This window comes from Magallana gigas, chromosome 8 (genome assembly GCF_963853765.1).
Source record: "Magallana gigas chromosome 8, xbMagGiga1.1, whole genome shotgun sequence".
NCBI lineage: Eukaryota > Metazoa > Mollusca > Bivalvia > Ostreida > Ostreidae > Magallana > Magallana gigas.
Window position 1 is genome coordinate 15,962,738 of NC_088860.1, and position 12,981 is coordinate 15,975,718.

The following is a 12,981-nucleotide window of genomic DNA, read 5'->3' on the forward strand; positions in this document are numbered from 1 at the left end:
AAAAGAACTAAACTCATTTCACAAAAAAGACAAGAATTTTGTCATAATTTTTACACGTACTATTTCGTTTTAAATTCTATACAAATGTGTTCTGTTGAATGACCCTTTACGAATATATGAAACTACCTCGCTGAGATGACGTCCGTGAATAGATAGGTTTTATTTCCGATTGCCAACCACCACTTCTCCTTTATACTGACGATGTAGAAAGTATCTTCTCGGCAGGATTTGTAAACAAAAGTGTGACAAATTCTTGACAACAATACTTAATTTCCGAGAAATATCAGTTATCATTTTTTCCAGTACCAGCAGATTCCAGTTTCACGCGATCTGTAATAAGCCACAAACAGAACAAAATACCCTTACATGTACACATGAAAACAACATGTACGAGATTTAAAATGCTAATTGTACAGATCAAGATATATTTATACAATGTATATTCTTTTTCTTTGTTTAAACAAATTTAAGAAAATATAAATGGATATAAATGTACAACATGTCTTAGCAACGATTTAAACAGATGGGTTTGAATTCTAGAGTGTTTTGCATGAACTTTGATCTTGCGACACATAAAAAGGTTTGAAAAAGAGAAAGAAAAAAGAAAAAGAACAGGAAAACCTCCAACTTTGGTTCTGTTTATGATACCAAAGGGATGTGATTTTACAGCATGTTGGGGGTCCAGTGACAGACGTTCGCCTGACATTAAGATTGATTGAACTTCTACACAGCAATAGATACTGCAAATAAAACCTTATTTTGCATTGAGAAGGAGGAGATAAAGTTTACGTCACTGGGACGTTTGGGGGACTGACAATTAGTTTTGGGGCGATTTTGTAATCCCATCGGACTGCTAGAATGCATGAGCAAATGTTAATTTGTTTGTTGACTACTTTTTTGCATTCTACGATGAATCAGCCATGTTGTGCAAAATATAGATCTTTTTTTTAAAAACAATATATATCAGTATTAAATTTGCTAGAAATGAAATACATTGTAAGGTGAAATTAAATTAACGTGGAATTTAAGCTACATTGATTATATTAAAAAAATTGACTTTCAGAGAAATTTGAATATTTTTTCGCCTATAATAAAGTTGCACGGATCGTCAGAGGTTTTAGTTTATGCTACGATCGAAATAAAACTCGAAGAATATTATTTGCAGTAACTAAGTATAAATCTTGAGAGGAGAATTCATTTATTCATTTCAAACAACATTTATCTCAAAAATAGATGTTAATTTTAAATGTTAATCAAGTTATTACTTAATGATCAACGTACAGGGCATATCATGGGGTGGTGAAACATTCAATCAATCAAGCGACGATAAAAGCCTCCTCTTTTCAATTAAATCGTTAAGAACGACGTAGAAAACATTTACCAGTTTCATCATGCGGAAAACAAATCTCTCAGGAAAGTTTTTTTATTCATCAAAACGTCATAGGTGGAGGTTCTGAACTTTATTGAACTCTGTGTGGTGATCAACGCTCCTAATTGTGTAATATTACAATGCTCCTCTTTTTCTGAACTTCTTGGTTTTTGCCAAGTGTGACGTTAGTTCTGTTTGGGGTATTTTTCTATAATAGAATTCCACACAGAGTTCTATATCATTTTAGAATCGCGAATGAAATCTCACTGGTGTTTTGGTAAATTAACTCTTTAATTTATTTTTAATTTTTGTTTTTGCTTTGCAATCAAAAATTACGTAAGATCTATTCTTTGCAGAGCTTTGGTTTCTCGTGTTTGCAATAGATTACATTCGTACACCAAGGCTTAATCATACATATCAAAAGTTTTATACACAATATTCTTCTGTTAAGGGTGATGTAATCTCAAAAGACTAGCTACAGTTCTACATATCCGTGGATCTGATGGATATTTTTATTCTTGTAAATTTTAAGTAGAATTCCTAAATATGAACAAAGAGAATAGACAATAAATATATTGAGCGAATTGGAGAAGCCTTCGGTTTAATTGTTCATCAATATATTCCAAACGACTTTAAGAACTTGACTTTTTAGCAATTTCTTTATATCTTTGTAAAACTATTATGAAAAAAGTATTCCCGTAATGCATGGTTTAATTCTTTAATACAGCCATTTGATATTTTTTAGTATTATAGAAGCCATATATATAGGCTTATATGTATATATGGAAATAAATCTATTAGAAAAACATTGAAAACAAATCCTTTTCAAATTTCATGACGAAATTACTTTATTTCACTGTAAAATTTGTAAACCCGTTACAATATGTTTGTTCAATGAAACAGTCGAAGATAATACATCTCCAAAATGAGGACTATCGAACACTACAGCACCCGGGAGAAACTGATTCTAAAAATAATTTGTATGTATTCGTTACGCTTGAAGTATGAAAGACGGTCGATTTTTAACATCCTGATTCTAAAAGAATTGTCTTTTTAAGTCGTTGTGTGTTGTTCATTGGAGTCAACCAATGCATTGCCGCTAAAATAATCATGACGTCATTGGGTGAGTATTCTTCTTTTATTTTCACAGTAATTCAGACGCTGCACCTCGAGCTGAAATGGAGAAATTCAAATTTGAATACAATAAGTTAATGTAAAATGTTGATTATATTCAAAATTATTACACGGCAACACACGATATGGCTTGCTTTATGAGCATTGAAGCAATATATTGCAAGGCAAAATGTTAATTCGATAAATAATTGTTCAGTAAAGAAGAATTGATCATATTTTGAAGAAAAAAATTCTTTTGATTGTTATCCTTTACCTCTGCTAAGGGTCTTCTTATTATGGCGATTTAAATGGTCTAAAAATGGCCACGACCATCAAGCCCTCTGACGTTTGAAATCGATGACGTCATTCAACGTTATCGATAGCAATTTTCATTGGATTTTTTATTTGTTCATATGTATACATTACAGCACTTATTCTCTCAATAGAAAAACGTTTTCTATACTGAAAAGGACCTTACCTGAACAAGACTTGATATGACATTAATAATGTTTTCGTTATTTTGGCTACAGTCATATTTTTCCGAATTAGAGCTCGTCGACCATGCTGATCTCTTTCCATTTCCTGCACCGCCCCATCCAAACGTCTGTGCCCATTGCGCATGCCCCAAGGTAAGGCAGATAAGTAACAGAAGAACGGTCAGTCTGTGTGTGTACATAATCTGAACCAACAAAAAAACGAAAGGTCAACAGTTGTAATATTACTTTGGGAAGACACTTTGTTTTACCAAAAATATACACTAGAATGTTGCTTTAAAGTTAAATTCATTTCATACATGTAATTACATCATGAGACAATCAACCACGGAAATTGACGAAGATACTGAAGCAATGCAATAGCTTTTACATCAACAGGTGGCAGTCGTTTAGAACAATAAAAAACCAATTATTTTTTTTGAATTTTTTTTTTTGGCTTTTTTTTATTTTAATTGAAATCACTTCTCTGTTTCATTAGATCGACACATTGTCTGATTATTCCTGTGTGATTTGTAATTTTCAGTGAAACCTTGTAATCTATTAAAGAATATGTATCATTAACCAAATTAGGTTTTTGGATTGGTTTGAGCGTGCGTTGTGAGTATTCCAGCGAGGATTTCCTCCAGTATGTTTATGTGTATTGCTTTTTTTGTGGGAGTAAGGTTCAATTTATGATGAAAATGGTTATTCGGTATTCAGTCATCCTCAAATCCCTCTTTATTATTTTTGATGCTGTGCACGTGATAAGCAAATATGCTGTGCACGTGATAAGCAAAAGGCTAGCAACAAAACTCAAATCTATTAAGTTTGAAAATCGTTAAGATAATAATAAGACATATCAATTTTATCCACGATTTTTCTCACATTTTTCATACAGTTTTAGATATTGGAATCAATTATCTCTCAACAGCTTAAGGGGAAAAGACATGCTTTCTAAAAATAAGTTGTAATCTATCAGGCAATTATATTTTAATGAGTGATGTTACAACTTTTTTCGAACCTGTTCTACATTTTAAGATTTGCATCAACTATATACCAAAGATTTTGTTGAAAAAGTTGAAAAAAAAAAGAATAACAAAGAAATTAATATCTATAATCAATAAAGGTATCCTCCCCACTGCTCTTTCACGTAAAAATTATTTGATATGATGAGAAGTCAAATTAAATTATGATTATTTGACGCTGAACGAAAGAAAAATTAATATCCTTACTGAATTGTGAAAACAAACTGTTCATATTATTACTACTTCATTATTATTTTAGAAAAAAGTGTCATAAACTAAAAAAAACATCACTATCATAATTACTGTCCATGCATCTGACATTGCTCTCTTATATTTTGTTATTTCTCAAGCTCGAAGGTACTTGCAACTAGTAAATCTTCATAATTAAAGGCTTATGATAATGAACTAATTTGGTGTACACATTTATTGCAACTTCTCGGGTGATTTCCCTCTTTAGCTGATAACAAAAGCAAGTTGATGAGTATTATGATTTCATCAAGGACTTAAAGTTGATCAGCATAGCACTTTAACTTCATTAGAAAAAAATTATTCTCGTCATAAACTATTGAAACCAAAATAAAACTTTGAAATGAAATGTATGAAGTAAAATTCACATATCTGCTGTAAAATATTAGCGATGTATATTCAAATCTAAATGAACCACTGTCACATACAAATATAGACGCAACCTCTCGAAGCGAGCAATGAAAATCTACTCACCCTTTATTAATTCGAATCCTCGTATTCCTACGCGCAGCTAGGCTATTCACTGTCGAAGTAAGCAGGATCGCGGCTTTATATACCGTTTTACGCCTTTGTCGAGAAAAGAGTGTGAGTCATCTGATATGTTTTTGTGTTTTGTCAGAGCCCCCTACTGGCCAATACTTGATCCAGACATTGAATTTCGAACACCTTTATAACGATCCTGTATTTGGTGTCAACGGTAATTAGAGAAAATCTCCATACATTACAAACTAACGGTTCTAATGATCACTGGCCTTATATAATATAAGAACAAAACCCGGCATTGGTTTTAATTATTCTATTCTACTTTAGCGTTTAAAATTAACCTAAAGGAATTGAAGGTGACACACATTTATTATTTGAATTAAATTTGACCAGGTCTAGTGTAGAAACATATTAAACATTAGCAGGATTAGATAAAAAGTATTCGGTAACTGTCATACCCTTGACAAGGTCATTAAAGGGACACAGATTCACCAACAAACAGATCTAAAACCGTCCATGTCAGAGGTACTTAAACAAATAAAAAATAACAAGTCTGGAAAGCAAGCTTAAGATAATTACCATCCTTTTCATTTTGGAAAGCATTTTATTCAAACAATGGGCATGCGATGGAAGTCACGAAACTTCGGAAATAGTTCGTGAGCGACTCCAATTGAATCATGACTTTCAATGATGAATATCTTTAAAAGAAGGACATTAGTTAAGCAACAAGACAGTAAGTAAAACAATGTAATTGGAATATTATTACTAATGAGTTGCGATAGATTCCTCCTAATGTCCTAATTTTAAATGTGAAAAAATGCCTCAAAATTTGACGAGATCTTTTTGGTGCCGAGAGATATGCTAACATCTTTCTATTTTTTACTTTTTTATGCACTAATCCAGCTGGACTAGTGCCTGTTTATTTTAACTAGTCCGCAGGCAATTTTATTTGCCCGTCGAAAATAAATTAAAATGCATTACCGTGTTTGCCTTATATAATACTTACTTTTTAAAAAGAATCTGTAAGAAAGGGGTGCGTAATTACGAAAGCCGAATAGGGCCACATAAAAAAATATTTTTATCTCGTAATTACGAGAAAAGATCTCGTTATTACGAGTAAATTATCTCGTTATTACGAGAAAAGATCTCGTTATTACGAGTTAGTTATCTCGTTATTACGAGAAAAGATCTCATAATTACGAGAAACGATCTCGTTATTACGAGAAAAGATCTATATAAAATGGTGCGTTTCTGAAAAAGAATTCGACTGGATCACCCTTTAAGTCTATCTTTTTCATTCCAGAAACGTTGATTCAATTTTGATCAATATTTAAAAATAACAACGGTCATTATTCATTAATTTCTACATATCAAAATGATTGGATTTGACATTTTATCTGGTATTAATAAAAGGAAAGAACTTTAACAATGCTATGGTACATTGTATATCGGTGCATTTTATAGTGAACAATGCACAGCAAGAATTATGCTGCTAAATGGAGAATAGAATTTTCTGCCCGATAATATGAATTTTTAACCCTAACCATCCCTAAAAAGGTATAACGTGTACAAAACCATCTTATAGTTAGTGTTTAGTACCAGATGTTAAATCCTTTAGTAAGCAACTAAACATAAACAATAAATAAATTAAAAAATATAAATGATATTTGTGTCACCTTAACATCTTATCTTTTAATAATAAACACTATTAATTTTAAGGAAAAGTACAGTTGTGTGTGAATTTATTTTAACATTAGAAACTTTTTTGTGTTTTATGATTTGACCAACATAAATCTGAAGATTGATATATAATGCAGATCTTTGCACTCTTTTACACACGCTTTCCTTAGAACTGCGACGACGTGTTGACTTTAAATTAAGTTACATTATCTTAATTTAAGACTCCAGAGATTTCGCTTAGCAAGCGCGTCAGAAAAGTCTGTGAAGTTCTGTTGATGTGTTCAGATACCAACAAAGGTAGTCCATCAAATCTAAAAAATTATCTCAAGAGATTTTAATCTATTCGAGCTGTTTGCAGTTATACAATGTTTATTCAGTAAAAGAACAATAAAAACGTTTGACACTGACTGGAGAATAAGGAAAATTGGTTTCTGATGAAACAATAAGTCTCGCTTTGATCTTTTTTGTTTGACGTGTAAAAATTTACTTATGCTCGATTCGTCACCAGCAACAACAAATAATAGTAAAAAGGAAAACATTATACATTTGCTTTGTTGTGTAAAAGTCATAAGATAAAAATAAAACATGTCAAAAAGGCATTGCAAGGTGGCCATGACCAATTGAAAAAAAAAGGGGGGGGGGAGTCTTCAACTTTTTATTTTACCCTAAACTACCCCGTGTCAACGGATTGTTCCCATTTTGCAAACATTCGAAAATTCGAAAAACCGAAGTGTTTTCAAAAGAAATAGAACGTCGCATATTTCAAATGTAAACATATTAAGGGGAAATATACACTGAATGTAAATATTGCTTTTTACTACTGTGTTATCATTATAAACAATTTTACAAAAGATTTTGGAAGATATCCTGATGTTTTATACATGAATTGAGTTTCCAGTTCTAACATTGTTAAAACTAATTCATATTAAGTGCAATTAGTTAGTTATTGGTTGGTGATTCGAAATAGATTTAAATGAAACAGTTTAAGTGAATAAGATATATTAAATTACTAATCTTAAGAAAGTGCATCAACGGGTTAAATGTCAATAATAATTCTTTGACATGTATTTGAAAAAGACAGGTAAATATCAGGTAAACGCAGACTATATAATTATTATCAAAACACATTTCATTCCTAATGTTTTGTACCTACATGTATCTATCAATGTATGCAAAACAGGAACACATCCCTCGGTTTGTTCTTGAAAAGTACAAGTAAATCTTAAGTGAAAAGCAGGCTATAACTGTTTTCAAAATATATTTCACTCCTATTGTTTCAGACATAATTATTAAATGTGTTAAACGTGAACACACCCTTATACTTCAGTTTAGTTCAGTTCTTTTTCAACTTTAAGAAGTACAGCATATCAGTGCAATAGATATAAACAATATACACGTACAGGTATATGAACAGCAGGGTATAATTGTTATCAAAACATATTTCACTCCTATTGTTTCATACATACGTAATCATGAAATGCAAGACGGGAATACACCTTCTCAAATACCTGGGTGTAAACACCCGTCATTGGCTTCTTAAGCTTATATCAAAAGTACCAATGCTAGTATATCCTTAAACAACCATTGATTGGACACATACATATACAATATAGGGCTTAATGTTATACTCTTTCTGATTGTAAATAAGATTAAAAGGACATTCCATTCGATTTCTTCTTTGTTTTTCTCTCAAATTACCATTTTTGCTTTTTTTTTTAAAAAGACAGAATCGATATAAATAACACACTTTTAATTAAAAAAAAAAATTAAATTATAATAAATTTATTCAACCAAATAAAATTATCAAACTATCTAAAGAGGTTGTTAAATTGAGAACGTGTTAAACTTTTGATAAAGTTATAATAATTTTATCGATTTCTATTCGTTTTGATTTCATTAAATGAATGAGAATATATAAAGGAGTCAAAAAGTTGATACTACTTGTCCTGACTATAAATTAAATCTTCCAATGCTTTTCGATAGCTAATCTTTTTTGTGACAAAAATCACACTTTCATTGGCCCTTTTATTAGGATTTCATTATGATGTGTAAGGAGATCTCATGTAAAATGACAGTTATTGAATACTAATTGACGTATTATCCGTTATCAAATTGCATATCTATTTCGCTCCCATTTGTAACCTAATTTTCTCATAGTGACGTCATGGCAGGAGAACACAACTTTCATTGCTTATCCGTTTTTCGATAGCTCATACAAGGTGTAAACTATCTCGACACTATTAATTCAACATGTTATTTGTAATTGTTCTAAAATAAAAGATGTGACATAAATCTACGTAAAAAAAATCACCCAAATCCTTGTAATTACAAAATCCGTCACATAAATGGCACTTTCTCTTTAACTTAAACTATTATCAGCATTGAATTTCACAGAACTTTTAGGGGGTTTGTTCATCATTTTTGGATCACCTGTAGTCTTCAACATTCTGCATCATATATTAATTGTATACTCATATATTTTATATTTTACGGTGCCACATACACTATGTTTATTCAAATTAAGTAAAAATAAATAATTTAAAGGTTAAGAAAAAGTTAACTCCAATTTTTGCTTAAAATTAGCTTGTTTCATGTCTAAATTTTACATAATTGAGTATATTCTTAATTTCATTTTCAGAATTTTCTGATTATCTTTTGCTTTTTTTTCTGAACTATTTCCAGGTAAAACGCCCATAACCCGTCTCAAATATATAAACGCTGTGTTAAATACGCATCGTGTTTATTAGATAACACAACTATGGTGTGTTGTTCTATTGATGTTAAAAGGGAGAGTTCTGCACCATTTCTTAATTTAAAACACCCCATGTCTTATACAGACCTACATTTATGATATATAAAATTTCATCAACGAAACTCGAATTAGACCAGATATTTACATAAAATATTTAACTACATATTCATCTAAAATGACTGCAAAAATGACGCGTAAAATAAATGCGTTCGCATTTGCATAAAAAATAACGTACAAGCATGAAATCTTTGATTTAATTATTAAACGTCGGTTTTTGCGGATCCTTATAACAGGTTGAAAATAAACTGATTGCAAACAACAAATCAAAGAGTAGTCAATAAGTTTTAAAATCCAATTTTTTCGTACTATAACCGTTGAATTTACACAAGAATACTATGATTAATTAAAATCAGAGTGACAATTCTGATCAAAGACAAAGACAATGGAAGCTTATTAATGTGCCATGTCACGGTTTTCTCAAAAATCAATGAAAAAACATGAATATAAATAGAAAAATGTTAGACATAAAATGTTTGGAAAATTATAGGCAAAATGAAAAAAGTAATAAAAATGAAGAACACTATGTGCAGAGTGAAGAGATGTTTAAAACAGAAAATGAATTTTGTCCCTTTCCCGTAATTATTGATCTGTAAATGTTATGTTTCTGATAACACCAAATGAACTTTGTGAAAAAATGCGAACGTTTATCAATCGAACATCAATTTGCTAGACACCAAAACTACACGAATGATATACATGTTCAATATAAAGTCCGTTTCTCATTCTGATACATATTTACTAGGCAAAGGAATTTTAGAGTGATAAAATTTTTTAAAGATATACATTATTCAAGGTCTCTGCCAATTTTTAGTAAGGTTATGATTTTCTTTTTTTATGAATGAGTACATTAAGGGCAAGGGATTCTTTTTTAAATTCCCTTTAAAAGCATTGCTGAAAAGGTCAATGATCATAGGATATTTTTCGACGTTAAAACATTAAGTCATAATACATGTACAAACCGTATATTAGAAGTATGATAAACATAGCGTTTCATCAGAGATTTCGAATTGTAACGTTTCATGACTATAAAATGTTGAATCGTGGAAACCATTTGCGTATATGTCTGCATAATAACTTGTTTTCACATGTACTCTAAGGAGAACATCTACTGTTCTAGAAAACGAGGATATAAGAACAATTTCAAAGTTAAAGGCACCTACATGTAAGTACGATTTGAGACGAAAACTTTATCTTTATTTTTTTTATTGTATAATATAGTTTACTGTGTATTTCGGATGATTCAATAAAATATGAATGTTAGAAGTCAAGTTAAAACATAGATATAGAGTTAAAAATCGATGTTATATTAACAAAGCTAGTATTTGTTTACAAATAAATCTACATGTATTTAATTGTTCAAAGAAATAAATCGCTTTATTAGAGAGACCGTTGTTTGGGTTTTTGGGGGTTATTAGCATACCCCAGTAGCTATATGTACTTCGTCAATTAGTCAACCTTACTGCATTTCCTTTTCCTTTTCATCGGCGGAGTGAAGCAGACGAGAAATCGCATATCCAGTTTGAAATTTGTTTATTTTGATTCATTATTGTTTAATTTACCCACCCGCCCACTCCATTTTTAGACGGGGTCACGTCACCCTGTCTATTAGTTTACTGTCAGTCGAAGTCTCAAAGCGGAAGGCACGCGTAGAACACATGAATTGAGTCTACGCGTAAGAAAATAGTGCAGAAACTTTTCATGCATTTCAGTAAATATGTATTATAAAAACACGCATCAAATCGTTTTAAGTCCTCTATGTATAAACCAAATTTTATAAAGAAAATAAACAGATAGCTTGATTGATCAAAATATTCTTGCTCGGGTTCAAAAGTTGTAGTGGTTTGTGGAATGAGTTACGTAACTGAATGCACAACGCCGTTGATGATTCAGTTGGTGGACGCGCTCATTAATCAACAGAAGAGGTTGAAGGTTGAATCGAAAGTAAAGATCCCAAACGCAATGTGCAATTTTGGAAAGTTGTGAATTTTATTTTAACAATCTATCACCTGAAAAATACCGAACTTCATGCGTGAGCCGAGGTTAAAATCTGGACGGGATATACACAGATGTCTTACATATTAAATAGGTATTTCATTAGCTTCGAGTCTACTTGCGGTATGACTGCTGTTCATCTCTGAAGGAATTTTGTACATAGAAAATAAAAACAAGTCTGTTGAAGAACCAAGTCAAAATAATGTTCATGTTGTCCGGCTTAGTTGGAATATATAATCATGTAATCTTTGTTATGTTATGAGACATAGGTTTACACTTTTTTCTATATTTTATGACGGACAAAACCAATCATATTCATGATTTTAAAGAATTCTTCATCAATATTTTAATCTAATCAGAAACTCAGCTGATCTTTCTTCCATCGGTAAATATCTCGCACCAATATTACACCTATGAATTCAGAGATAATGCATGGCTGTTATGTTTTAAATTTTTTATTTACCGCGTGGTAGTACATGTAAATAAATTGTACTTATCTCAATTTTAAGATTAAAAACTACAAGTTTTTATCGTTGTTTTAAATTCTGATTTACAAATCCTTTATTGTAGCGCTTAGAAAAAAAATAAATTAAATCGCTTTCGAAAATAAGTTCATTTTTTCCAAGACACGCATGAAAATGTGCGCTTAATAGACGAGAGTGTATTGAAAGGACACAGATCCCTGAAATGACAATGTCCTACAACATTTGTTAATTTTGCTGTTAAAAGCGTTAACTTTGCAGATATTAGAAATTTTAAAATCAAATAATTCTGAATTAATAGCTAAAATTAAAAATTTACAATTATCATACAATAATTATTGCTTTATCAATTGTCAGTTAAACTTATTACCACCATGTGAATATTTTTTCCTTGACATGAAACAAACTCTCCTTCTTTAGCACTAAGTAACTGATCTGGACAATTTTCTTATTTTTTTTTCTAACCAGTCCTTTAACTGACTTATCTCTGTACATTTATCATTTAATGTTTTTTTTATTCTTTGCTTTATTTTTAACGACATATATAACAGCCAATCAGGAAAGGTCTACCCGAAAATATAACGCGATTCATTCACTTTTGGTTTCCATTTTCTAGTTTTATCGATTTGAAAAGCAGTTGACTAAATTCGGAGTATGATTTTTAATGAAAGGAACGGTTCTATCGTAATTCGTGTAGATGATACACGAGTTTACACAAAAAAGTAGTAAGTGGTGAACAAATTTATTTTTACCTATTAATTTTATATGAATCACTGCAAAAAATCATGACAGATAAGTCGGTCTAAAAAATCAAAATGGCTTTCGTGACAATTTTTTTTATTGTTATAGTACTTGAAATAATCTAATTGTGAAATGAAATATTTCTAACGTCAGGTGCCTGTGTTTGTTATCGGTATAAAAATGTTAACTTTGTTTGGTAATTCAGCAGTTTGACAGTTTTCATAAACCTTGTACACTGTATAACAGATACAGTCCGACTTGTGGATTTTCCCTTGGATCACAAAATTAAAATAAATCTAATGATTTGAATTATCTACCTAAATATAGTTAATTTGATTTTTCCGGTTTGTTGTAGCTTTTAAAAATTTTCCTTGGGGTCTTATCTTACATAAAATACCGTTGTATCAATTTTCTACAATTATGAAGAACAGTCCCGGCCGGGATTTAGTAAAATTTAGACAAAGTATCAGGCAATTGCAAAAAGACGAATTTTAACATACTATGTTGAAACAACTAATTCAAACTCATAACTTTTGGAACTATTCGAGGAAAACGTAGACAATTA

The 12,981-nt window shown here is 30.7% G+C and overlaps 1 protein-coding gene across 1 annotated transcript in view; it reads left to right on the top strand.

Moving 5' to 3' along the window:
- Positions 1-5,347: 5,347 nt before the first annotated feature.
- LOC105320731 (cadherin EGF LAG seven-pass G-type receptor 2) overlaps positions 5,348-12,981 on the top strand; it is a 40,419-nt gene continuing 32,785 nt past the window's right edge. Inside the window, exon 1 of the mRNA XM_066069454.1 lies at positions 5,348-5,442. Coding sequence (XP_065925526.1) covers positions 5,397-5,442 — 46 coding nt within the window. The 5' untranslated portion in view covers positions 5,348-5,396. The remainder of the gene's footprint in view (positions 5,443-12,981) is intronic.